The sequence below is a fragment of the Crocodylus porosus genome, unplaced genomic scaffold (genome assembly GCF_001723895.1).
Source record: "Crocodylus porosus isolate Cpor-Errol unplaced genomic scaffold, CroPor_comp1, whole genome shotgun sequence".
Taxonomy (NCBI): Eukaryota; Metazoa; Chordata; order Crocodylia; family Crocodylidae; genus Crocodylus; species Crocodylus porosus.
The window spans coordinates 5,005,818-5,032,988 of NW_017728936.1; the positions used below are offsets into that span (position 1 = coordinate 5,005,818).

At 50.4% G+C, this 27,171-nt stretch overlaps 1 protein-coding gene and 1 long non-coding RNA gene across 2 annotated transcripts in view; one reads left to right on the forward strand and one right to left on the reverse strand.

The window, feature by feature from the left end:
* Window positions 1-9,344: 9,344 nt before the first annotated feature.
* On the forward strand, window positions 9,345-25,686 carry ADAMTS15 (ADAM metallopeptidase with thrombospondin type 1 motif 15). Its single transcript, XM_019547012.1, has 7 exons — window positions 9,345-12,107; window positions 15,201-15,368; window positions 17,628-17,911; window positions 18,921-19,098; window positions 22,318-22,499; window positions 23,402-23,577; window positions 24,053-25,686. Exons 1-7 carry the CDS (start codon window positions 11,939-11,941, stop codon window positions 24,831-24,833), a joined length of 1,938 nt encoding a protein of 645 aa, XP_019402557.1. The 5' UTR covers window positions 9,345-11,938; the 3' UTR covers window positions 24,834-25,686.
* The window catches only part of LOC109318014, an 8,098-nt gene continuing 6,541 nt past the window's right edge, over window positions 25,615-27,171 (reverse strand). The window contains exon 3 of the long non-coding RNA XR_002103164.1: window positions 25,615-25,696. This is a non-coding gene — a long non-coding RNA (uncharacterized LOC109318014). The remainder of the gene's footprint in view (window positions 25,697-27,171) is intronic.

The window sequence follows — 27,171 nt, forward strand, 5'->3', positions numbered from 1 at the left end:
GTGCCGCCGACGGGCGCCGTGTGGGCAGGAGAGCCCCGCAGCCGGGCTGGGCGGAGCTGGTAGGCAGCACCACTAGGCTGGATCTGGGCCAAGCTTGTTCCTGCCCCCATGGTGCCAGTTGTTAACGGCTCCTTAGCGTGCCTAAGATTTGAGACCAGTGGCTCGTTGGCGATGGGGCCCCTGAACCCCCGCCAGGTGGGAACTGGACATGGACAGCAGCCCTGAAACGTCTTTGAATCGCGAACCTCTCTCCCATCGGCCAGTTGTGGCCTGCAGACTGCCTCTGGCTCTGCTGCCCAGCGGCGATGTCGCATCTGTCCCGGGGAAGGGACTGCATGCATCGGGGGGGCCATCCTTGGCTTTTAAGATGCACAGAAGGCTTCGCCCACCTCCAGTAAAGCAGCCTGCGCTTTGCCGTTGTTGCTGACTGCCGATACAGATGGTGGACCTCTCTCCATTGCACGGCAGCGATGAATGCAGTTGACAGTCCCAAGGCCAACTTGCCTCCTGTTATTGCCTGCCTGAGTGGTGCCAGAAGGAAGCAGCCAGGTTGTGCTCTTGGCTCCCCACCTGCCGTAGTTTGGGACTGCACAGGGCATAAATCCCAGTAGGGTGCAGCCCAGTGAGCTGCAATCAAGGGGCGTTTTGTCACTGGGACGGGCTGTAGCTCAGACTGTCAGTGCACTCATGGACTTGCAGTGGTTTGCTGGCATGTGGCTGGCTGGATTAGTAAAATCACTAATGCGAGTTGGCAGGCTAGAGGAGGCCAAAGTCTTCTGCCTGAGCATCGCACCACAGGCAGAAGTCCCATAACGCTTTAACAGTGACATGGACACTTCTAACTCTCTTCCATCCCACTTCCCCACCAGGATTATACCCTGGAAGGGACCAGCATCTGCCTTTTGGAAGTGGTGAGGGGCATATTGGTAACTTTGTTCCCTTGTTAAGTGTTCTAGGAGGGAAAAGACCTGGCTCCAAGCGAGACGTAACAGTCAATATAAGCGTTGCCGCCCAGGCCCGTGATAACTGGTGGCCTCTTGTGTAATGTTATAGGGACTGCCCAATGCACGATCACTTCAACTGTAGAAACTCCAATCCATTTTTCTCACCAGCCGTTCCAGACTCGGTTTGTGTTCTCTAGCCAGCCATAAATCCCATTCAATGGGAACAGAGACGGTTTGATCCAAAGCCCGTTGGAGTCCATGGTAATCTTTCCATTGGACCAGTCTGTTTTAGGATTGTTGCAAATAAGTGTGTTGATGCTGCCACTTCAGGAGCCAGATTCATCCCTGATGTAAACATCACCAATGTCACTGGAGTTGCGCCAGGGATGAATTTGACAGTTTAAGCCCTGTGCTGTCTTAAAACTCAAATGATGGCTGGCTACATTCATCATGCATTGCTAAACCATCCGTTGCTGAAATCCCAGTGGAAGCTCAGTGCGAGGGCATGTGATCAGCACAGACATCTGCCTTGAACTCCTCCATCTCCAGTCTCCCGATACCCTGAAGTTCATCTCCCTGCCAGAAGGAGGTTATGTAACCATGTAGCTTTTATTTCATCTACAGTCCAATTGATAGACAGTTTCCAGTTGTAGTCAACAAGCTGCTGATGAATGGGGTTGTGCTTTCTCGGTCTGGCATCAGGAGCTCCCACAGTCTTGCTCCCCGTGATGTAAATTGAACTGGATTATGGATGTCCTTGGCAAGCTCTTTCCATGCATCTATAACCAGCTGGGGCTTGCCAGCGAGAGCAGATGAGACGTCTTCGCTGGCGTTGTGCGAGGGGTGCTTGGACTATGCAGCATGTCACCTCTGCCTCCTGGGACAAGTGTTGAACACGGAGTGGTTCTAATATGTTGGCTACAGTTCCCGCCATCTTTGGCCTGATGCTCTGCAAGTTTGTCCAGATTACCGTCAGCCCAGGACAATTGTGGAAGTCCTTGATCTTTGGAAACGAGTATTGTTCTCTCTGTTCAGTGAACCAGGTGTCAGGAGAGTATATGGCGTTCCATAACTTGTGGATTCGGGTGTGGAGAGCTTAGATGTTATGGTTGCTTCCAGTGCTTAGGTGTGCAGTCCTTAATGGAAAACTCAAGTGGCTTTGAAGAAGGCTGACCCTGTTCAGTTCTGAGTGCTTGTGGAGAGGGGACATGGTGTCCTTTGGAGCTTGAAACAACGCAACAGTGACCCTGCAGCATGGCTCAAGAAAACAAGCCGGAAAGACACGGAGTGGGCATCTTAAGAATCTGTTATGCCAAGCTTGGCGTAAGTGGGGCAATGGCACAGTGGCTGCCTGATCCTGTTGGGCTGGTGAGGGAAGGTTGGAGTGTCATATGGGAGCCTGGAGCCTGCAGGAGATGGGACCACAGTCCCAGTGCTTGGCTTGTACAGCTCAAGCCTTTGCTACTCAGAAGTAGATGGTGGCATTGTTACGTTCCTCGCTGCAAGCAGTGCTCCGAGTCTGCCAGGATCAGCCATGACAGCTGGTGTTGTAGGCTGTTCTCTAACATCAGCATGAGGAAGGGGGCAGGGGGCATGGAGGACTTGTAAGGGGAGGAGAAGCAATTCCCTTCCACAGAGGATGACAACCCTCCAGTATAGAGCCTTCTACTTCACAAAGGAGCAAGTGGGGGGTGGGGGGTTTCCTATGCTGATCACTTGCTCCGGAGCTGCAGGATTCAAGCAGGAGCATGTGTGCAGCGCGGGGCACCACCTGGGGGCACTGTGCAGATCAGTGGCCTCCTTTGCAACCTTCAGAGATGTTTGAGAAGGGGCCATGGGCAACTTCCTGGTTTTGGGAGCAGCTGCTCCTGCTTAGTGTTTGCTTTGCAAAACTTAGAAAGGCCAGAAGATGTTTGAGATGCGGGAGGCGGCCTGGGCTGTCTTTCTCGGCTTTGCCATTGACCAGGTTACTGTGGACCACTTGCTTCTCTGTGTGCTTCATTTTCCTTATCTCTAAAATTATTAAAATGCTGAGGAGGTTGCAAAGGTGACATCCCAAGTTCCTTGGAGGAGAGAAGCTGCAGTTGTTTCAAGTACTATTTCCTAGTAAAGGGCCAGTATGTAGAGTCCATGCAGGGGGCACTGGAGCAACACACAGGGCTACCAGGTCATGCTCAGATTATCCACAGTGAAGTAAAACAAGGACCTATGGAGCCCTGCATGTCCACAGACCACGTCTAAGGGTTCCACGAAAGATGAGTATAATCTACCCGAAAGTATCTGAATACCCACACTTACCATTCAATGGAGTCTGCACCTCCGTCTAAAATTTTTTAGGTGTCTGCAAATAGAAAAAAGACTGAAAAACACTGCTGTGGAGCAAAGCTTCACTGGGAACATTATGGAAATCCCACTGGAGGTGGCAGCTCTAAACTAGGCTGTTTCCACCTTCTCCTCTTTCCCATCCTCACCAGATCTTGCGGGATTTTAAATGAGTGACACTTCCACTGGCAGTCTGTTTTCCTGGCATCCAGTTTACCGGGGAAGCTGGCTCTGTAATTCAGCCTCCGATGCCTTCATCCCCTCTAATGAGTTCTGATGGGATTGTGTTATTGCACAGTCCCAGTGCAGGAATCTCTGGGTAAAATTCTCTGGCCTGTGTTATACAGGGGGTGAAACTAGATGATCAAAATGGTCCTATTTAGCCGTAAAGTCCAGGAATGTCTGGGAAACTCATGTGTCGGTCAAAAAGGGCAGGTCTTCAGAGAGAAGAAGAATTTCTTTGCTACATCCATTGATCCAGCTTCAGGGTTATCCTGCTCTCTCTTTCAGACATCTGCACCATCTGTCCATGGCACTGATCAGTTCCCAGTACTTTTAGCCACAATCCAGGAACAGTCTGTCCTTATACTGCTAGCACAGAACCTTCCTCAGCTTCACGGCACGCTTCCCCACGTGTGTGCGTTAGGGCTGATCCTCATGGGACTTGTACTTAAGTGATTTCTGGCGCAGAGTTGGTGTGACACGTTGCCAGCCCAGCATTCTCTGGTTGTGCACCAGTGGCATAATCCTGCATGTGCTCTGCCCAGATGTTGGTGACAGAGGGATCAGCCTAGTGGAGAGGGAGGCCCTTTGCGTTTCATTCATTCTCTCTCTCCCATCGTCCACCTCTTTCCTCTGCTCTGTCTCATCTCCTGATTTCCACCCCGCTTTGTTTCTGTCTGTAGTTCCCCACTCCCCTCCCTTGCTCTGTACTGAGGGGATGCCATTCCACTGTTAATCCAGGAGTCCAGATGCTTTCATTCCCCTCGCATCCCATCTCTTGGCCTTTCTTGCACCACTGACTCATCTCTGCGGGGTCTCTTGCTTTGTGTTCCTTTGCTGACCTTCTGAGCCAGGCTTTGGAGCTGGCTGGATGGCCAGCATTGCTGGGTGAGGGCTTCTCTGGTATGAGGATGCTCTTGTTAGCGGCATGGAGCTGCAGCTTGGCATTTCAAGAGGGATGGTCACTGGGATGCTGCCATTGAGATCTGAACCCAGGTCCTGGGGGAGGGCCCACTAAGAGCTGCTTGTTAATGTATCCCTGCAGTGAGCAGTCGAGGTTCACAGCCGTAAGTGGGTCAGTGTGTCGGTGCAGGTGTTGGGCACTGAGCCAAATGTTCTCTCAGCCAGCAAGGAAACAGAGATTCTTAAAAGAGCAATGAGTAAAGAGAAGCATATGACCAGGCTCTTCACTGCGTGTCCTAGCTGTACCAACCCTTCCTGTTTAACTATGGCCTTTGCCCTCAGTAGCTTTGTTGGAAAAGACTGAGTCTCACCTGCACTGCCGTGCTGCTTCCCAAGAGGGAGCAGGACCTTTGAGCTAGGAACCCACACTAAACTGACGGTGTGAAAGCCTCAGACCCCTTTAGCCTATATGAGATCACTGCACAGTGCTGGCTTCTTCATAGCAGGGGCCCATCTGCAGCACCAGGGCCCACCTGCATTTATAATGCTCTGTTTCTGCAGGCGGCCTCTCTGTGGTTTGCAAAGCACGTTGGGGGGGGAAAGGAAAATCTGTCATTGCCCCCATCAGATAGTCAGGAAGACTGTGTTGAGAAGTGACTTGAAAAGAACTGAACGGCAGAGCCGCATCTCCAGGCTCCTGCCCAGTGCTTCAGTCTTAATGGGGTCATCTCTTTCCCTAAGATGCTTCTCTGGCCTATATTACCATAGAATGAGTCGCCTCCAGCCTTCAATGCATCTCTCTCTTCACAGCACTCCTGTGGGGCAGGGGAAGGGCAGGGCAGTGATTTCTGCTGCTAATGGATGGATAGAGAGGCTAAGTGACTTGGCTAAAGCCACACAGTCAGTCTCTGGAGCAGGGAACTGAAGTGTGGGCCCCTAGGACACGACTGGGTGTCTTCCTCCCAGCAGGAACTATGCCTCAGCACTGGCATTTGAGGAACCCAGTTTGGTTCTCACTTACTCCAGCCTGATGCCAGGCTACTTCCACTTCTCTCTGGGAGACTCTCCTGATTTACACTGAGGCGAGTGAGTGTGGAAGCAAGTGGAGTAGTTTCTGTGTTCACTTGGGCAAGATCAAAAGAAAACCCAGGAATGGAAAACTAAAGTCATCAAACTAGAGAGAGAAAAAGATCAGATGCCTCTGGATTTCTCCTCTGCAAAGCCTGAAAAACCTCTTGGCAATTGTTACTTGAATCCTTATGGGTCTCGTTTCTAGCTCTGACGCTGATGCTAGCAGGACATGTCCCATATCTGGATCCCAGGGGAAAGCATGGATAACGTATACCCAAGGATGTGAAGTCTAACTGATTGTAAGGTAAAAGGTCTCTGAGCATCCACTGCTGTGGAGAGGTTGAGCACTCCCATACATACTTGTAGCTGTGGGTTTAGGATGGTCATTTGGCAGGAAGGTGAGTCATGCTGCTGATCTCTCCTAGCTAGGGGGGCAAAGGCCACTCCCAGGAGGCTAGTGGAGCTTGGGAGGAGTATGTGCCCGACTCCCTTTTGAAGCTAATGGTCAAGCCTTAAGGTGTCCTGACATGGAGATGCTGACCATATGCATGGTAGTGAGAATGATGGCCGTGATTCCAGATGGCGGCGAGCCTTAATGCCAGTGAACCTACGTGCTGCCAACTCCTCACTGCACTCCATCCGGGGAGACTGACTGACAGAGCGGTTAAGTGGTTCCCCTGAATTCCTCAATTTGAAGATGAGGCGAGGCACCATGGTGATGGATTGCTGTGCTCCCTTTCAGTCAGAGAGATTCTCCTCCAAAAGTATGAGCTACAGCCCTTAGCTGCTAAAGGAAAGAAAGGTCCAGGATCCTCCTGCAGGGGAAGCTGTAAAGATGCCAGCATGCTCCTTATTCAGTTGAGACTGTAAGCTTCAAAGATCAGAGAAACAGCTTACCCAGCTCTGCCAGTTCTGTTTAAGGATCAGGACCTTTAGCTCCCCACTCAGTTCTGCCAATGCCCTCAATACTCACCTGCAGCCTCCCCTCTTGTTCCTGCCCTGGGCTCCCAATGCAGCTCTGCCAGTTTACCTCTGAGGACTGAATTCAGGGCCTCTTCTCACTTCCTGTTGTGTCCAATCGTGTAACAGTTTTGTGATGGTGATACACTCTCTCTTGGGACAAAGATGACTCCATCAAAGTCATTTCATTTGCAGTTGAATCCGGAATTGTGCCTCTGCATGTCCATCTGAGAGAGGCCACTAAAAACCCAGCGCCAAGCATGCTGTGGGTTTTCAGCCATATGGTAGTCATTGCTGCTCACAGGAGACTTTTTTTTTTTTTTTTTTTCCTTGGCTCCTGACTCCATTTATTTTAGTCTCTTTGAAACCTTTCAAATCATTCACTCCATTAGACGGTGCCAAATTATCTGCTCCATTGACTAGCTTTCCCTGAGAGGGGAGGAATGTGCTGGTTGTACAGATGCTCTTTTCCTAAAGAACCATCTCCTCCTTTGTCTGGACAGAGATGTGAAAGATCTCAAGGGGCTTTATGGATTAACCAGTGCCTTCTGGACCTAGGCAGATAAGTATCATCCCTATTGAAAAGAAGGGGAGAATTAAGCAGAGAGAGAGTTTGTGACTTTCATTTGAGGTTGAGTACCGAGGAGTCTCAGTTCCAAGCCTCTTGTTCAAATCCAAAGGTGACCCTCCATCCCATGAAGGTCACGGACCTTGGCAAGATGTTCTTGATGGGCCATCTGGTTGGGTGTCATCCAAGCTATTCTGTGTTCTTTCTCACCCTATCCCATGGCTTCTGTTTAGATCTGGATGACGCATTCCCTAGTGCCTTCTAAATGCAACCCATGTTGTTCTGGCCCTTGCTGCTTTTCTGTGCAAGTGCTAACTCTTTCCCCATGGATAGAACGATGTTTACAAAGTATCTCATGAGTTTCACACATCTTCTATCAAAGCCAGCAGAGCCATGGCCAGAACCTTCTGAAATAGTCATTAATTATTGCTGGATGAACCTCAGTTCATTTTGGATAAGCCCCAGTGGTTTGGATGCTTATAGGAACGTCTCAGTTTAGAGACCAGGGTGGACATTTTAGCAGATGAGCTTTTCTTGTAAGATATTTAGCATCTTAGACTCTCTCTCTGGGTAGAGATACGGCATGGATCTTTCATTTTATAGTGTAGTAGGTCCTTTTGGATGCTAAGTATTGTAGCTTGTTTTTGTCCATTTTGCAAGCTGCAGTGATACCCTGCCCCTGCTCAGTCTGGGAGTGCGTTTTTTATTTATTTATTTATTTATTTCCTCCTTTGATTCTAGGAACTCCTTGCCTGATCAGAGAAGATGATTAAAAGAGTGAAAAACCAATACTTAGATCTTCACAAACAAATTAAAAATGTTTGTGTAAAGTCCAGGGGGAAGGAGGGAATACCATTCATCTTCCTGGACTTTCCCATGCGGGTGAACTTCAGTGGTGAGGGCTGCTCGGTAGGGAGCTAGCTGTGCACTGCCTTGAAACCTGAGAAGCTATCAAATGTGACCCAATGTCAGACTCATTGGGTGAGCCCTGCCCTGGGGATACATCTCCACTTTTAGGTTACTCAAATGGTCCTCTTAAGTCCTCTAGTCTGGAGAGAGAGACGAGCATGGAAGAAAAGGAGGTGGGATAGCAAGGAGCAAGGGCTCTCTTCAGACAGGTAGCAGTGATCTGCTCTCTATGGTAACTTCTGTCTGACTTTATTTGTGTTAACATAAATACACCTGTCTCTCAATAGTGTGTGTGCACCTTGCCACTGGTTAGGCAAGGCACATGCTCACAGAGAGGGAAAGTTCCTGCCTCAGAAAACATTACATTTTAAGCGGACAAGGGGAACGTCATAATCTATATCTGTATATAGCCAGTAAGACTGTGTCCAGATGAGCATGGCTGTGCAGCATGTGGTGCCGCAGATGCATCTGGAATGCCACATGCCGCACATTCAGCTGTTCTCTGAGCTGCAAGGGTGCAGCACAAGAGGTGTGGCTTTTGGGGTCAAAAAAACCCCCATGGGGGGTGGAAAAAAAAGTGGCGCACATGGGGGGCAGCACATGCAAATCAAAAATGGAGCCTGGCCGGCCACAGTCACACTTCAGCTGCTGGCCAGGCTCTGAGCAGTAGGATTACCACTGCTGCAGCCCCACAAGGCCCCCAGGCAAGGCTGCTGGGGCCAGCCCAATGTTGGCCCAGCCTCCCGTACCCCACCCAGCGTACCCTGCTGCATGTAAGAGGGTGCATAGCACAGGCATTCCTGGGTGACAGCTAGCGGCAGCCCAAGGTGTCCTGCTGCTAGTTGTCCCCAGGGAACCAAATGTCCACACTTGTGTGGATGTGGCCTAAAGGCCCAATCCAGCTCCCCCTGACTTTGGTAAAACTTCCACAGACTTTAATTATGCAGGACCAGACCTTAATGACATCATGCAAACTCTCCAGTACAGGCATATGTCTTTATTGTAATGTCTCAGATGGGGAAACTGAGGCACTCTTTTAAGAAGCCTCAAGTTGGGCACCAGAAATTACCAGTTGTTTCATGGCAGTCTCCCCATGCTCTCTCTCAGGCACTGGGAGGTGAAAGACTAAATTATTCAAACTCAGTTTCCAGAACTTACATTTGGAGATGGAGATAATGCACCCAGCTTTCAGCAGAGGCATTGAGCACCTGCTGCTCCTACTGTCTGCAGCAGGGGTTTTGGATGCCAAGTACTTCCAAATTAACAGCTATACTCCTTATACACCTAGCCCATGTCTAGCATTTAGTCTGTGGAGCAGGGATTCACTATTTGCTCAGGTTGCTTGGAGCTGCTGGAAGGTGATCACCAATATTATTTAGGGAACCTAAATTTGAAGATCTCTGATTGATCTTCTTCAGTGGGAGAAGAACCCAGGCGTCCTGCCTCTCTGACCACTGCTTGGAATCCTGTTCTTGTTCCATTGGGTAAATTTTGTCTCCCTTGCAACTGAGCATCCTCTGTGGCCTCTGCTGTGTGGGAGACTACAACATCCCTGTACAAGTCCTGGTTCAAAGGGAGTCCAGGCCTGGGAGGGTTTGCCCTGAAACTGTTATTAATTCTGTTGAGGGAGTAAAATCTGTATGCCAGCCTCTCTTGACTAGCAGCATCATCTCAGTCCTGGCTCCTTACAGCTGCCCTCTTAAGACAGGTGTGGCAAAAGTACTGCCTGGGCTTCTTGCTCCAGCAGCTGACACAGTGGTCCTCCTCAGCGGGGTCTGTTTGCTCACTAAGGACAAGCGGTAAAGGAAGAGTCAGAAACATGAGACTTAAAACTACAAGCCTGGGAAAGTTGGAGTGAGTTACAACCAGAAGCAATTAGTTACCTTCAGGACTTCCAGCAGGGAGATAAAACTTCCCTCTCCGGGGTGAACTGCAAGTCTTCAGACTGTCATGCACACGTCACTTCAGAGGCTAGAGATTTCCCTGGCTCCTGAGAAAGCCAAGGACATTTTGGCAGCACCTCATCAGGGTGGGAAAGGCATCCTCTGTGGCAGGCTTTTCTGGGCTTGAAAGGGAAGCCACCTTGTTTCACTCCTTGGCGCTGCAGATGCTCTCCCTTGCCCAATTCTGCAGTCATTTCCCCAGTTCTATCTTGGGTGCATCTCCCATCTCTGTCTCACAGAAGAGTGATAATCAGGGATTCAACTCTGGTCTCTGGACTACCAGGCTATATTGCCTTTACCACTAAACCTGTACCTGAGCCAGCAGAAACCAGTTACAGCTTTCATCTCCAGTGCAGTGCCCCCTGCCAGCACTCTCTTGGGAAGGTCTTACTCTGGTGTAGCCCAGAGAAACAGTGCAGTCTGCTGAGTAGCACATGGGTCTGGGGCCAGGATACCTACTTTCTGTTTCCAATGCCATCACTTCCTCAGGGGCTACTAACACCACCTTTTGTAAAGCACACTGAACAAGCAGCAGTGCAAAGCATTATGACTGCAGTTCAACCCACTGCTTAAAGAGGCAGTGCTTCCCGGCAGTCTTCCTACAGTGCCGCCTTCTCCTTCAGAGCATGAATCACTTCATTCACAGGCTGCTGTATGCTATCTGTGCCTGGGGAGCTCAGATAAACCACAATGGTCTGCAGTGGCTGAGAGCTGCAAGGACCTTGTTGAGAGTAGGTGAAGTTAAGCAAATGTTAATAGAAATTAGAGCCTGGTTTATATCTGCAAGTGAGGAAAGTTGCTTTTGCGGTTCAGATGTTAAGTTCAAGTGCTTGGCTCTGGGACAGATTGTCTGGGTGACCCTGGACAAGTGACTTTATGCCTCTGGTCAAGATTATTAGGGTCACTGAACCTCTCAGCTGGCAGGTAGCTTATAAAACAGACCTGAAAGGGGCCTGGTTTTCAGAGGCAGTGGCTGATGCTCTTTGAAAAGCAGTGCATTTTTAAAAAGCATCAAGTTGGGCACCAGAAATTACCAGCTTCTTCATGGCAGTCTCCCCATTCTCTTGCTCAGATGTTGTCTCTCTTGACTGTTTAGATGAGGTTCTTATACAGGAATCATGTCTGCTTCTGCGCAGCCCCTAGCACAATGGGGTATAGAATATGTGGATGATATTTTGCCTATTTGGTTGCAATAAGCCCATGGCAGTAGAGAATATCCTGATAGGGGTTCTGTTTTCAGAACCTGGAAATGGTAATTGGATGCTATAACATGAGGTTTCTTATGACTCTTTCTAGGCACATGGGACATATAAATATATTAAGAAGAGGCCCACCCACAGTTGCTCAGTGTTTTTGGTCCAATCCAGACAGTCAGGGGCAACTAGGAAGCCAGAAAAAGGGGAATGCAATAATTTTAAGCCATTTGAATGTTAAAATGAGTGTCAGCGATTGGTGAAGATTAGATCAGTTCAAACTTTTGTGTCCTCCCAATGCTGGTACCGGCTTGAATCCAAAACAATTTGAAGTGATAGGAGCTTTTCAGTTGACTTCAGCTGACTTTGGATCTGACCCATAAACCTCTCAAAGCCAGCCAGAGGTGAAAACTGACCAGTTTCTTGAGCCTCGTTCCAGTGCAGCAAATCTTTCCATTGACTTCAGTGAGCATTAAATCAGACTTACTGTCTTTCTGAACCAAAAGAAGCTGGACTGAATCCTTTGGTGTTCAGGCTGTGCTTCTCCTGGCTGAACAGGGGAAGCAGGAGTGACTGTCACTGAAAATGCGGGAAGATGCTATATATAAGGTGCCCTCGGTGCCAGGGTTAATTCCAAACGTGCCATTTCAGTACATAGCACAGTCCAAGGTTGTGTGTATTTTAGGTCGGGCTCCTGCTGGAGAGGCTTCCTGGATGCTGCACTGTATAAACAGAGATGTGAAACTCCCTCCTGGTTCTTCCTTTTTGGGGATTCTTTCATGCAAAAACAAATTCTTTCTTGCCTGTGTGCGGCAAGGCATCTGAGTCGTTTCTTGAGGGCTCAGTCCTTCCCCTGGGGGATGGTTCAGGACCTGCGTATTCAGTGCTCAAGCTGCACCACTAATGCATAGTTTTGTCCTCTGCCCATGTCCCCTGCAGGATTTGTGCGGTGCCACCACCTGCGACACACTGGGCATGGCTGATGTTGGCACTATGTGCGACCCCAAGCGCAGCTGCTCCGTTATTGAGGACGACGGGCTCCCTTCTGCCTTCACCACGGCGCATGAGCTGGGTAAGGGGCTGTGGGGGAGCAGGAGGCTGGGAATGCCAGTCCCTGTTTGTGCTACTCCAGGGCATCTTATTCATGCACTGTGCAGCTGAGGTCCTTCTACCCACCACGTGCTCTGCTATTCAGCTGTGGTTGGATCTTGATCTCAAAGTATTTTTGCACAGAGGGATAACTTGAGCATGTCAGTACTCCTCATGCCTCAGTGTCACGTAGAACATCTGTGGCCAAGCCAGGAATTGAACCCAGGAGTCCTTACCCCCTGCCTGGGGCCCTATCCACTGCACTGAACTGCTCCTCTCCTGATGCTAGAGCTGCATATACCTTTTGTGAAGCCATGTGGTTCACTGATACTCTTCCTCGTGCTGTCTGCCGTGGGGCATGACTCCACCATGGCGGTAGGGAGTTCTGCGATGTGACCCAAGAAATAAGCCCCAAGATTGAGTATCAGGTGAGGGGAATGCTCCTGAATGTGCTGGAAACCAGGGTTAGAGTGTGTGCTCTCCTTGGGGTGTCCTCACTTCCTCAATTGGAGGGTGAATGTGTGGGGCACAGGGGGAGGTGGATAGGGCTTGATCCATCGGTGGTATATGGAGCCTTGGACCACAGCGGTGTGGAGGACCAGGGTTGTGCTCATGTGATGTGCATAGGTATTTAGTGTCTTGGGCAACCGTCCATTCCCTGTGCCTTGTGCCTGCTTGCCAACATCTGCCAGACCATTCTCAGGTTTAATAGTGAGAGCCTTTGTCGATCTTTCTGTGGCTTGGGAGCTGCCACTTTAACCAAGCCCACAGCAGAGTTGTAGAGCCCAGGACTGTCTGCCACCTGGGGAGGAAAAAAACATGCCTCCCAAATCTGCTAATGTTTATTGCTCCATCATTAGGAGAGCAGGGAAAGGGAGGGAAGCCTGCAATGTTTAAAATAACCCTGAATTCCAACCCCAGGAAGTTTAGACAATAGCCACGCTTCCAGAACAGCTTTCTGGGGAAACTCCACCTTGGGGTGAGACAGCGAGACAGACTCACCAGCTTTCTTCCCGGCACTCCTGGGAGGTTGGAGGCAAACCACTGGAAAAAAGCTGCTGGGAAGTGAGAGTGGCTGGTGTGGGCGGCTGAGCCATCCCAGCTATATTGTGTCCTTGATGCCGCTTTGGTTTATTTTCCAGGATTGAGGAGACCTGAAATAACACGCTGGGATCCGTTAGGCACACCCTCGGATCCGGAGTCACATGTACTCCCTCAGGGGCTGAGCTGTGAAATCTGCTTTTCTGTTGCAATTTCCTTGCTTTCTCTTTCTCCGGTTCAATTTTGCTTTCTCTCATTCCTTCAAAATAAGCCAACGTCCATACACGAAGCAGATGGTGTGAGTTTTGGCTAGAAAAGTGCTGGCTTGGGGACCTCACTGGCAGGATTACTTACATGTATTATGGCTTGTCTGTCTTATGGGCAATCTGATTGAAACACAAGGAGTGGAGCTGGCAAAGCTGTCCAAAGTGGGGGCGGGGGGAGGCCTGTGTTGCCGGCATTTCGGAGCTGTAGGCCCACAGACAATAAATGTTTCTTCTGGGTTGCAGAGAATGGCCAAGAGCTGGGGTGAAGTGACTCATTAGCATCTAGGAGGGGCACACAGAGTCCATGGGGAGAGACCTTGCAGCTGAGGCAATGCTGGATTTGCATTGCAATGTAGGAGTGGTAGCTTGTGAAAGCCAATGAGGGCTCCATGACACTGGCTTGAGCAGAGGTAGCAGGGCTCAGCCATGCCCAGGGCTTCCTTCCAGCTCACCAGGGTCTCAAGGGACCAGCCCGAGTGCTCAGTTGAATTGCACCCCACCCTGCCCAAGGGATGCCCTTGTGCCCTGGTCCCCCTGCAGAGCTGCCTGTTGGAGGAGAGAAGGTGCTTGGTGACAGACAGATCTCTGTAGAGATGTTAGCTTTTCTGCCTTGGGCTTTAAGGGGAGATGCTTCCCAGTTTAGCCAGTGAGCTGTGGGCTAAAGGGGAGTGGGATTTTCAGTTTCCAGGATGTGGGTATTGTTTCTTCCACAGTGATCCCAAGATGGGTGCTGAAATGCTGGCTCTGCTTGCTCATGCCCGCTGCCCATGTCCGCAAGAGCCATGTGCTAGGTAGTCACTCCTTGGCTTGTGCCAAGCAGCTTTTTCTCATGTTCTTGTGCATGGTGCTGGGTGAGCCCAGTGTTATGCTAATGGGCCACCACCCAGCTTGCAGCACACTAAGAGCAGGGCGAGCAGGTGATGTGTATTTTGGTGGCTGTCTCGGGATTGCTGTGGAGAGCAGAGCACACCTTTAAGGCCAGAGGGGGTTGTTACAGTTATGCCAATCCCCTAAGATGACACTTGGCTTCATCCTAACACAAGGCCTGGAGCTGTGCCCTGCAATGGTCCCCATGTACTGGCTTAACTCTGTTCCTGTGGAAGCAGCTGGTAAGTCTGTCTGGCTTCTGTGGGAGCCAGAGGTGTAACAAGGCAGGCGGGTGCCTGGGGCAGCAACATGCACAGGGGCAGCTGACTCAACTGCTACCAGGCAGCAGGCGTGGTGGTAGCTGTTATTTTTCTACCCTGCTTTTGAAGTCAGCACCTAGGACTGCTCCTCCTTTGCGTGCATCAGTGGATGCTGATGGATGAACTCCTTGCGCTGCAGGGTCTTGGGGTCACTGGCAGAAGAGCCACAGAGTATGTGGGTGCTGCCTTTGTGTGTGGCTGGTTGTCAGCCCGAGGGGACAGAGGCTTTGCCCAGCTGCGAACGAGGCCTGACCTTCCTGCACAGGCTGCACTGTGCGGAAGGGTAGATGGTGCCTCTTAGGGATGAGAGTGGGTTGCAGTAACCCCTTCACACTTTGGTAGTGAATAGTGATGTAGCCCGCTGGACAGATGAGTAGATCCGACTCTGGAATCTGGGTTCTCTTCCTGGCTCTGCCACTAGGCGAATTTAGGCAACTAATTCTGCCTCTGTTTCCTCTTCTGTAAAATGGGCCAATGATACTGCACTCTGTTGTGAAGTACCTTTTGAGATCTACTGATGGCTAGCTCTGTATAAGGGCTGTCCGTTATTCTTAAAGTTGCTTCTTCCTTTTACTTTTCTAGGTCATGTGTTCAACATGCCCCATGATAACGTGAAGGTTTGTGAGGAGACCTTTGGTAGACTGAAAACCAACCACATGATGTCTCCCACCCTCATACAGATTGACCGTGCCAGCCCCTGGTCAGCCTGCAGCGCGGCCATCATCACCGACTTCCTTGACAGTGGGCATGGTGAGCTGGGGCTGGGACCATAGGTAGGTGGGAGGGGTGGATGGAGAGGAGAGGGAGGGGGATGCAGTTGCTGATGCTGGCTCAGGTCAGGTGTTACTGGAGGCCAGTCCCAGCAGGTGATGTGAGGCACCCTGGGGTATTCACAAAACTGTGAAGTCCATTGCTAGAATAATTCTATGTACCGGGACAGGCTCGGGGCTGACTGGCTGCAGAAAAGGACCTGGGGGTGACAGTGGACAAGAAGCTGAATATGAGCCAGCGGTGTGCCCTTGTTGCCAAGAAGGGAAATGGCATCCTGGGCTGCATTGGGAGGATTGTTGCTAGCAAATTGAGGGAAGTGATTATTCCCCTTTATTCGGCACTAGTGAGGCCATATCTGGAGTCCTGTGTCCAGTTTTGGGCCCCCCACTACAGAAAGGACGTGGACAAATTGGAGGGAGTCCAGTAGAAGGCAATGAAAATGGGTCAGGGGCTGGGGGACATGACTCCTGAGGAGAGGCTTAGGGAACTGAGCTTATTTAGTTTGGAGAAGAGAAGACTGAGAAGGGATTCAATAGCAGCCTTCAAGTCCCTGCAGGGGGGTCCAAAGAGGATGGAGCTGGTCTGATCTCAGTGGGGGCAGATGACAGAACAAGGAGCAATGGTCAGAAGTTGCAGCAAGGGAGGTTTACATTGGATATTAAGAAAAAACTCTCTCACTGGGAGGGTGGTGAAGCACTGGAACAGGTTACCTAGAGGGGTGGGGGAATCTCCATCCTTGGAGGTTTTTAGGGCCCAACTTGACAAAGCCTTGGCTGGGATGCTCTAGTTGGGGATGGTCTTGCTTTGAACAAGGGGTTGGACTAGATGACCTCCTGAGGTCCCTTCCATCCCAAACTTTCTATGATTCTTTGATATATATTTTTTGATGCCATTCCAGGTAGGCACAGAAACCTGCTTCAGGTCCCTGTTCCAGGTCCCTGCCTGATGTGAGGGACAGTAGGATGCTGGGTAGAGGGCCCTCCCATGAGAAGTGCTGTCAGTTGTGCTTTGTGGGTGCATGGCTGAGGAAAGGCAGAGACTGAATGCTCTGAGATGAATCCCAGCCTTGCCTTGCCTCTGTGCATCCCCACTGAAGGGCATTTGGAGGAGAGCGTGGGTGCAGATCTCAGTCATTGGGGCCAGTAGCTGCCCCTGAAATGGGATCCATGCTTGTTATTGAGTGAGTTCCTCTTTCCTGTGCTCTGTCCTGCTGAAGCTCCTGCTCTCATCCTGTCTTCTCCCAGCTCTGGGTGACCATTTCTGTTTATTCTTCATTGACACCACACATAGCAAATGCCCTGACCTAGCAACTTGGCCACACTGGATATGAAGGGCAAGAGCAGGTAGAGCCGTGAACCTCCCTTGAGGGTGGGGAAGAAGGCAGGGGGCTGAGGCCGGAGGGGGCATCTGTAATCCTCACACCAGATGTCTGCAGGCTTGAAGCCATCAGAGAGCTGAGCTGGGACAGCCCTTAGTTCCATAGACTTCAGCAGTTCTCCCTTTCTAAACAGTTTACTTTTAGGCAGCTTGAAGGCTGCCAGAAATTATCACTTCTAAGGGACCACATAGCACCCGAGACTAGATCAACTTGGAAATGGTCTAGCTTTGCGATGCTGGGTTTGTTTTTTGTAACTCTTTACTTGCCTTGGACCTGATTTTAAAGCAGACCTATAAGGCCTCACTGCTTCTGCTGTTGGAGCCCCCTGGCCCAAAATGCCCCCCTGAACAGCTCCACTCACCTGCCAACCTGCTTAAGCCTTGATCCAGAGGACTGGCTGAAATTGGGAGGGTAGAATATCGATGGGAGATATGTGCCTAAGTTCCTTAGACAGACTTGAAAAGCTCAGCTATTAACCTTGAGCGTAGTCAGTCACTGGTTGGTCTCATGGTGGTACTTGGCAGTGCCAGCTGTATTGGAGCTGTTTGCAAAGTGGACACTTGCCCCAGTGGGAGCTGGCTGGTAGTTATGAAAACTACAGATAATGTTGATTAGAAAAAAAAATCATCACATGGCTCCTGCTCAGCTATGAATAAATCAGTCAATCCAGCCACAGATTTACTTGCCAGCTTCTTGCAGCATTGAGGTCCATGGGTTCTGCAGTGTGATGTGGCTCTCTATTTACCAGCTGTAACTGTTTTTCTCCTACAAGACGATGAGTGTGATGGTACCCAGCACTGAAACTCAGGTCATTCTGATTGCATCTCACTGAGCATTTCTCTTCTTTCACTGCCCCACAGGGGATTGCTTGCTGGACCAACCCACCAAGCCCATCCCTCTGCCAGAGGACCTCCCTGGGGCCAGCTATACCCTCAACCAGCAGTGTGAGCTGGCCTTTGGCATCGGCTCCAAGCCCTGCCCCTACATGCAGTATTGCACCAAGCTGTGGTGCACGGGAAAAGCTCGGGGGCAGATCGTCTGTCAGACACGCCACTTCCCCTGGGCTGACGGCACCAGCTGTGGAGAGGGAAGGTTCTGCATGAAGGGAGCCTGCGTCGAGAGGCATAACATCAGTAAGTACAGGGTGAGTACCGGCCTGCTTTGTGCTGGGGGGAGTCAGTGGGGAGGCCAAGGCAAGTCGCATGAAGGCTGCAGCTTGGGCTGAAGAGTGCAATATGGAGTTTGTAGACCTATCTGCACTGAACCCTGATGCAAGCAGGCTCCCCAGAGCTCACTGCAGATGTGGTGGAAAAGAGCCTGCCAGATAGTGAGCCTGGGTATGGCACCTACCCTCTCTGATTGCAGCAGCTTGCTCAGCCCCAGGGAGATGTTTTCTAATTCCACCATGTGGCACCAGGCCCAGGAGTGTTGATTTTCATCATCCTTTAACCCATGGAAAGTGAGCGTTTCCCTAGAAAGCTGTGCTATGCAGTAGTTATCCTCTATGTTGGATAACTCCAGTCTCCCTGCAAGGGGCACCCTGGTCTTGGACAGATCACTTACATGCTCAGTTGCCTCACTGGCCAGGCTGAGATGCTCATTATGGTGTTTGTGGTTTGACCTTAAAGAAGCACAAACTCTTCAGGCCACCAAGTTGCTCGCCATTTCCAAGCATTCTCAAGAGCCAGTGATAGAGAACACAAGGGCCCTACTTTGCATTAGGAACCCCTGACATCATTTGTGTCCCTGGCTGTTGCTGTATCAAAAGCAATTGGGGTAGAGAAGGAAGGGAATTAAACAATATGCTTTTGCCAAGGGTGTAAGGTCTTAATTGCTGCTCTTGGGTTGCAGGGATGGGACTTCTACTGACTGCACTTTTGTGTGAGAACAGGGCTTATTCTTAATACCATTTTGCTGCTGTTGCTGGTGCCCAGTAGGCGTTTCTTCTGAATGACTTTTGTTGAGTGCAACAGCCAGAGAGGGTAGAATATTTCCCCCAGGGAAAGATCCTCTGGTCAATCTTGGGTATGTTGTGGACCTCTCCCGCTGAGTCTGGTCCACTCTGCTGAGAGCCCAGATACGGCACAACGTGCTGGTTTTGATATTGCTGCAGGGTAAAGGCGCTTTCCTCTTAACATCCCATTTTCTGGCAGGTGGATGGCAACTGGGGGAAGTGGTCACCCTATGGCCAGTGCTCTCGGACCTGTGGTGGAGGAGTCCAGCTGGCCAAGCGCGAATGCAACAATCCAGTGCCTGCCAATGGAGGGAAGTACTGTGAGGGCATCCGTGTCAAGTACCGGTCCTGCAGCCTAGATCCATGCTCCGATTCAGGTAAGGCTTCCCCCAGGGAAGGGGGCAGCTGGGAGGGGAAGAACCTGTTCTGGAACTGGTTGATACTGAGGACTGTTGGTGAATTGAAAGGGCCCTTTAAATAGCACAGGTAAAGAAAATGGGCAGCTGCCTGCTCCTGGAACAGCCTCTTGGCAGTGGATTCTCCATTGCATCCATGGTGCAGTGTAGCATTGAAATTAGCAGCAGCTCAGGGAGCTGGAGGGGCACAGTTCAAGCACTCAAATAATTAAGTGATAATTGGACCTGTGGAATCTGCAGACATGTCCTGAAGGAGGAGCTGGGGTGTTCATGCTTCTGCCTTTGTTTTTAGCCAGAAGGGAAGAAAGGGCTTCAAATATTTCAGCCATCCAATTGGTTTAGGGAGGCTCTAAAGAGGAAAGTAGGCAGTAGCTTAAAGGCAGGAAGTGTCACGTCCCAGTTTTGCTCATTCACACTGACCGTTGTTCCTCTCATTCAATCCCAGCTTCTGTCTCGCTATCAACATCTTTAATCTCAATCTTCCCAGTTCTTCTGGGATGGAAATTCTGTAGAAATCCTCAGTCTTATGGCATTTCTGTCCTGGCCTGTGAAAACTGGTTGATGGGGCTAGAGCAGGAAAATGACTGTATCTGCAAACATGTGGCTTAAATTGTTAGATATGGAGTTAACTGGCTTATTATTTTATCTGCATCAGTTCGCTCACCTGAACTAGTGGTGTGCTCATCCCTACATTACCCTCCAGCCTAACACCGTCTGGTCTGTCAGGGAGTGGTTACATCACTGGGGAATAAAGCTCAGACTGAGAGTCTGTGGTTATTTTTTCTCCCCATGCACAGCAGAGCGGAGAGTAGAATGTAAAAAATACGGAAAATATTCCCCCTCCCTTGCCCCCCTGCAGCCCCCACCCCTCCAAAAATCAGCACTTTAAATTCTTGGAGTATTTCAAACACTTTAAACTGAGGGAAAGAAACCATGTTTTTTCAGGGAAAAAAAGAAATCAAAGTTTCACACAATCAGCTACCTAATGCCACCTCCACAGTTGCTACTTCTTGCAAGGTTTGCAGACATTTTTGTTAGATGGAGGTCCTGTTTCCTTTGCTCTGCATCCCGTGTGTGCTCATTTACCCCTGGGCATTAGTACAGAGTTTTACATCACATACTTAGCTGATGTAAATCAAACTTACTTAGTTAAAGCAGAAAGAGATTAGAGCAGCAGTGGGCAACATGTGGCCCGCCGGGCCATTCTATCTGGTCCGTGGGGCACCTAAAAAATTTAGAAAATTAATATTTATCTGTCCCTAGCTGCCTGTCATGCAGCCCTTGATGGCTTGCCAAAACTCTGAGTGGCCCTCCACCTGAAATAATTGCCTGCCCCTGGATTAGAGAGTTGTCACAGCAGAAAACCTGGCTCTGCCAACGTGATGCAAGGGGTCACACTCTGCCGAGGTGTGACTGCACAGCACTCAAACCCGGAGTGCATGTCTTTCCTGCACAGGCAACAATGACGGTCTGAACTTTCCACTCCTTCCTTCCCCCGGCAAAAGTAGAAGCCCTGTCCCAAACAGGGAGAAGTGCCAGACACTCCACCAAATTTGTCATGGCCTTTGCTATTGACTTTCCTTGGAGGAAGATCAGATACTGTGCTGATGGATGGTGGGTACTAGCAGTGCCTCCTTACTGTGCATGAGCATCCTGTTCCCTAGCAGGTGGAGGGCAGCATAGGGAAGTGGATGTTAAGGCCACATCCAGACGGGCTGGCACATGCAGCTGGTGGTGCTGCAGACATCTTTGTGGTGCCACAAGCTGCATGCCCAGAAAGTTAAAATGTGCTTTGCACTGAGAGAGAATTTTGCTACCAGGAAATCCTGGTATTAAAAAAACAGAACAAAAAAACCCAAACAAAACCCACCATAGGGGGAAAAAAACAGCATGGTGTATGCACACAAGAAGAGCATGTGCTAGCAAACTGGGAGACTTAGTTCTCCAGGGAGATGCTCTGGCTGCCAGCCAGAGCATCTGTACTCCTCCTTTAGTTGTCACCCAGCTCCTCTAGCATGCTGGGAGCAGTGAGGAAAGTGCAGTTTCCCTGAAGTGGGGCAGTTTGCCCCACACCAAGGTGCACATGCGGGGGCATGCACTGTGGCAAAAAGTAGAGGCACAGATTTGTGCCACTATTTTTGCTGCTGCAAGTGCACATCCCTGCATGTGGGGATGCGCCCTGTGTGGCTGGTATTTGCATACGTGGCAGGGAAGGTGAATGAGAGGCATGGCTGAGTGTGGTCTTCTCCTGGAATTGTACAGGGAGAAGGCAAGGGCCTGGCTCTCAAGTGAGAGGAACTCTGAGGCCTGATGTGCGCAGCTTGCGTGCAGGCCCATATGGAAAGGCATATACAGTGAACACTTCCTCTACCTCCCCTGTGCCAGCTAGCCCAGCTGTCTCTGCACATGCCTCTTATGGTGTGCTGGGGGGAATTGTCTAATTTGCTACAGCTGGTCCCAACCTTGCTTTGTGGATGGGATCCCAAACACAATCTCCACACTGAGGGTATGCAGCTGTGTTGTTTCCTTTGCTTAAGGAGGCCAGTTAACTCCTTCTCTGCTCACTCCTGGCCAGGCCCTCTGCACTTCTCCTAATACCCTTCTCCATTAGGTGATTGGCGATAGGTGCCTTGTAATTCCTTTCTTTGACATGTACTCTCCTGTGAATCCCAGATGTTTTCAGCAAATGCTGATGTTATCATTGCAGCTGATGCTGTCTTGGCTATGAGTGTAGCTTGTGTTTCTCCCATTAGCAGTCCTGTACCATCATTATCCTTTCCCTGGAAACCAATCTCTCTTGTAACACACATCTTGCTAGTGTCCAGAATATCCAAAGAACCTGACTTGCTGTTCTGACTCTGCTAAAAGTGGAAAGACTAGCATGTTAGCAACTTCAGGTAGAGAGGCAACCCCCTGCAATTCTGAGTAATCTAGCTGGGTCAAGTTGTTTGTACATTCAAGGTCAGATTTTTTTTCATCCCATTTACAGTCATGTACATCAGGAGTGACTCTTCTGAAGTCAGTGGAACAGAACTGAAATAAAATCAGAGCAAGGGATAGGACACTCTGCCGCTGCTCCTCCATGCTCAGATCCCAGGCCTGGGCCCTGCCAGGCAGATGCATTCCAGCTGAGGATGCCCTTCCTGGTGGCATTTCCACATGTGCTTTATTTCCTTCCAGTGCCAGGAAAGAGTTTCCGAGAGGAACAGTGCGAGGCCTTCAATGGCTACAGCCACAGCACCAACCGGCTCACTGCCTCCGTCTCGTGGGTCCCTAAGTACTCAGGAGTTTCGCCTCGAGACAAATGCAAGCTCATATGCAGGGCTAACGGCACAGGTTACTTCTATGTGTTGGCTCCTAAGGTGAGGAGGGGGAGAGCAACTGTATGAGCCATTGGGCTTGAGGGAAGGGAAACGGGAAGCTGCTATAAATGACTGTGTAAGGAGAGTGATGGTTAACTGTATTAATGAGTAAGGAGAACACAAGCATCACTGGAAATGAATGAGCAGGAAGGCTTTATACTTAGATGGAGTAATCGGGTAACTGGCCTTTGGGATGCTCTGCCTTAGAGGCTGCAGGTACCGCTCTATGCTATTGGGATTCAAGAACGAACAGACAGTTAATCTGGGGAAACAGTGCTACTGCAAGGCACTGAGGGGTTGCAAGCCAGAGTCTATGCTGGAGCTGTGCTGAATTCGGTGGAACTGCCAGTTTAGACCAGTCTTGGCTCTGGCCCAGGTTTGCAAAGCACGTGAGATTGCTTTTGCTCTGGTGCCCTAGGTGTGCAAAAGGCAAGGAGGCAGCTTTTCATGGGAGCTCAAGCTCGCACGCACAGGACTGGGCTGTCTGTCTGAATTGGGATGGGGAATACAGTGACACCACCAAAGGGTCAACTGGCTCTCTAAACCTGTTCATTTGCAGTGTCCAGGTGTCAGGATTGCTGATTAGGTAGGGAGAGAAGTTGTTCATAGATGTGGTATAAAAGTCATGATTCTGGGTTGTGCCTCTGGGCAGGTGCCAACACAGCCCCAACATGGGGTGGGGACACAGGTGGCTTTATGCCTATTAATGTCTTCTCTGTACCAGGCTGGTCTAGAGGCAGGCATAACTTAGAGCAGCTCTGGGATTGGTGTACCCCAGCACCCAAAGGTTCCTCCTTGGATGCTGGTGGTACATGCACAGGTGGGATGTGGGGCACTCTTATGCACCTGGGAACCAAATGCCTTGACTGCTAAGACCTCCTCTCCCCCTTGGTGACCTGCAGGTGGTAGATGGGACCCCATGTGCACCCGACTCCACCTCTGTCTGCGTCCAGGGCAAATGCATCAAAGCGGGATGTGACGGGAAGCTGGGCTCCAAGAAGAAGTTTGACAAATGCAGTGTGTGTGGAGGAGACAACAAGAGCTGCAAGAAGGTTTCGGGGTTGTTCACAAAGCCCATGTGAGTGTCTGATAGTCCTGTTTCCTCAACCCCCCAGGCTTGTCTTTTTTAACATGCATTTCAGAAAATGTAGGGAAAGGGAGGGACCATTCGCCTCTTGTTCATAAGCAACTGTTACTGCTAGTGATGGCTGCTGGGTCTTTAGATCCAAGGTCCCAGGGTCTAGTCTACCTGACTTAAATCTAGTCTTTTGTGGGGGAGGGTGAGACCTGTCTACACTGCAGAATCTTGTCAGCATTTAACCTCAAATGAAGATGCTGGATGACTTGGACTGATGTGCGAGTAGTCACCCTATCACTTGCAGGTCCCTGCACCATACTTGGACACAGCGGGAAGGTTTTACTGTAGCTTTCTAATGGAGCTGTGGGGAGCAGTTCAGTCTGCATTTGGCTTGGAGCTTCATCCCCTTGATGGACAAATAACTGTTCCCAGCAGTACTGGTGTGGTGCTAACACCCTCTTTCTTTGTCTTATAGGCATGGCTACAACTTTGTGGTGGTCATTCCAGCAGGAGCCTCCAGCATTGACATCAGGCAGCGTGGCTACAAGGGACTGATTAATGATGATAACTACCTAGCTCTGAAGAATGGGCAAGGCAAGTATCTGCTCAATGGGCACTTCATTGTCTCGGCTGTGGAGAGGGACCTGATAGTGAAGGGCAGCGTGCTGCGGTACAGTGGGACAGGCACGGCAGTGGAAAGCCTTCAGTCCTTTAAGCCTATCCAGGAGCCTCTGACTCTGGAGGTGCTGTCAGTTGGGAAAATGACTCCCCCCCGGGTGCGTTACTCCTTCTACCTGCCCAAGGAGAGAAAAGATGACAAGTCCTCATACAAGAGTGATGGGAAGAGCCTGCCTGACCTCACCAACAGTGTCCTAAGCCTATCCAACCACCTGGACATGGGCAGGCCGAGTTACAAACGCCCATCCTACAAGTGGGCAGCTGGAGGCTGGGAGGCCTGTTCTGTCACCTGTGGCAATGGGCTGCAGAAGCGCTCTGTGGACTGTCGTGACTCCTACGGCCACCTGGCCTCTGAGTGCGATGCCACCCAGCGGCCTGTTGACGTCAGGATATGCGGAGACCCCTGCCCCACATGGGAGGCAGGTCCTTGGTCCTCTTGCTCCAAAACCTGTGGCAGAGGCTTCAAGAGGCGCATGCTGAAGTGCACAGCCCAGGCAGGGCAGCTGTTGCCTCGGGATCGCTGCAATCTCAGGAAGAAACCTCAGGAGCTAGACTTCTGTACCCTGAGGCCCTGCTGACCAGGCTGGTGGCACTTCCAAAGGAGGCATGGTGTCTCTCTGGCTGGAGATCCGTGGCTGAAGGTTGAACAGCAGCTGGGGGAAGGGAGAGGGGGAGCCATCTGAGGCGAGGGGCCTGCTACATAGCACATACCAACAGACAAAGGATTTGTATGTGGGGAGAGAGCACGCATGAGCGAGGGGCTCAGCGTGGTTTTGTGGAACAGGTCACTCAGAGATGGAGTAGGATAAACATCTACCTCGAAGCTGGCAGACTACCCAGACTCCACCACCCTCCACCAGATGCTGTAGGCACGAGGAGAAAGGATGAAAGGCAGGGCAAGTCTCCAGGGATGCTGTCTGGGACTGAACCAAGGACAACAGAGGGTGCTCTTATATTGCCATGGCCCAACCTCCCTCTGCTCTTCCAAGGGTCGCCCCTACCCCCCAACTCCCAGAGCACTAGTACTAGACAGGACCAAGTGGAATTACCATTGCAATGCTGACAAATGATAGCGCTTAGTGACCAGTGCAGTGAAGCACTGGCGTGTCTCATGAATCGATGCCTTCAGGGCTTGCTAGCAGTGACTGCAGCCTGGACATGCTGCTGCCCTCCAGACACTTGCAGCGATGTTTTCATGCAGGGCTGTAAGTCCTTTTTTTATTGTTCATGTTTATGGATCGAACAAAGTAGATTCTTATGGTGCTTAACTCTGTATTCTTACTCTCCTTCCTCTCAGTCGGTGTGAACCATGTGTAGCTGAGGCAGTTTGTCATTTCCATTGATTCCTTTTCTAAGACTATGACTTTCTATGGTGCTTCAGGAAGGGTGCGTTGGGGGTGACGCATCTTCAATATAAAACGGGCATGAATTTAAAAAAAACCTCTTCTGGCCACATGCTCACTTACACTCTGGTCTTGTAAATGGGCATGAATTGGATTGGCAGGGCCCCATTCTGCTGCAAGGGCAGCTCAAATGGATCTCTGCGTAGATGAGAATCAGGCCTTGGCTCCAGGAGGCAGTGCTCAGTCGTACTGTTGTGCCCCTCCATAGCACTTCCTCACCTGAGAATCAGCAGCACTGCCAATGGCACATAACTAGTAGGACTGGCAGATGCTGAGTCAGTTTTCACGGTGGTGCTCCCTGCCATGTGGTGCCCAGGACTAGCCCGCACCCTCTTCCGCTAGAACGCTTTTTTTTTTTTTTTTTTTTTCCCCCAGGGTAAAAAAAAAAAAATTTAAATTAAAAAAAATATATCTATACACACCTAGAGATGTTATGAGCAGAAATGTAACAGAAATGGCTGTGACTTGTCTCCATCCACCTTAGGGCTGCTTTAGTGTAATGGGGTAAGCAGGCTTTGGGTGTTTACTGGGGTGATGAGGAGAGAGGGACCAAGGAAGGCTGCTTGTATAGGAGAGGGGGCTGCAGAGTGGTCTCTTTCGTGGGCAAGTCTTCTCCCCTCCCTGGCTGCGGTTCTGTCTGTAGATGGTCCTAGTGGCTTTAATGAGACTCCTTGCAGGTGCTATGTCAGCCAAGTACTTTGCTGTATTGGGGCCTTCGTGCCTTAGTGTCCTACCAGTAAACGGGCAAAGAGATCAGGGATGCCGCCTCCTCCTTGCAAAGCACTTTGCAGACCTCTGGTGAAAGGTCCCAGAGAAGCATGCTGTTTGATTGCAACTCGGGCATTGAAATGAAGACCAAAGGCCAGGTTTTTAGGATCATTTGGGCACCTCAGGATCCAGAAGGGTGCCTGCTGGCAATTTCCCAAACATCTCTCTGCCCCTTCAGGTCCTTGGATGTCTTAGGAAGTCTGGCCCCAAGTGCCTTCCACCTTCTTCTAAAGATGACTGCTGCTCATGGAGCTCCCAGGCTGTGCACAACATTAGTAATCTGTACCCAGTTGTTGCCTGGTGGCTCACTGCCTGGCCTCTAGACCAACACCGCTTGGCCCCATCATCACCTTTCTTACTCCAGTGCCTCTTTTCATTCAGCCCATTGACTACATTTTTATATAACACAATTCTGTAATGAACTTTCCATTAAGAGGCCAGATTCTAAGCTTGGCCACCTTAAAACAGTGCCTACATCTTACTTTTGCCTAAAGCCTGTTTTGCCTGTCAAAATGCTCCTCCCGAGCTTCCGCGTACAGTATGGTAGGCCTGTGCGAAGTGGCTAGTATTTGCTTTGGATTCGGCTGATTTGGGGGGCAGTGATTCAATTTAGCCAAACCCGCTTTGGCTGCTGCTGTCCTGGGGCTTTCTTCTTAAAGGGCCAGAGCTGGCCTTGGAGGGGCTGGGGGAGCAAAGGGGGAGGGGCATCAGGGGGCTTGTTCAGAGCCCCCCATGCAGTGTGGGG

Bases quoted from the DNA above. Each gene is read 5' to 3' on its own strand.
- ADAMTS15 (XM_019547012.1), top strand. From the start codon at position 11,939: ATGCATAGTTTTGTCCTCTGCCCATGTCCCCTGCAGGATTTGTGCGGT. The intron at 15,369-17,627 runs GTGAGCTGGGGC...ACTGCCCCACAG, and splicing joins CTTCCTTGACAGTGGGCATG to GGGATTGCTTGCTGGACCAA. The intron at 19,099-22,317 runs GTAAGGCTTCCC...ATTTCCTTCCAG, and splicing joins AGATCCATGCTCCGATTCAG to TGCCAGGAAAGAGTTTCCGA.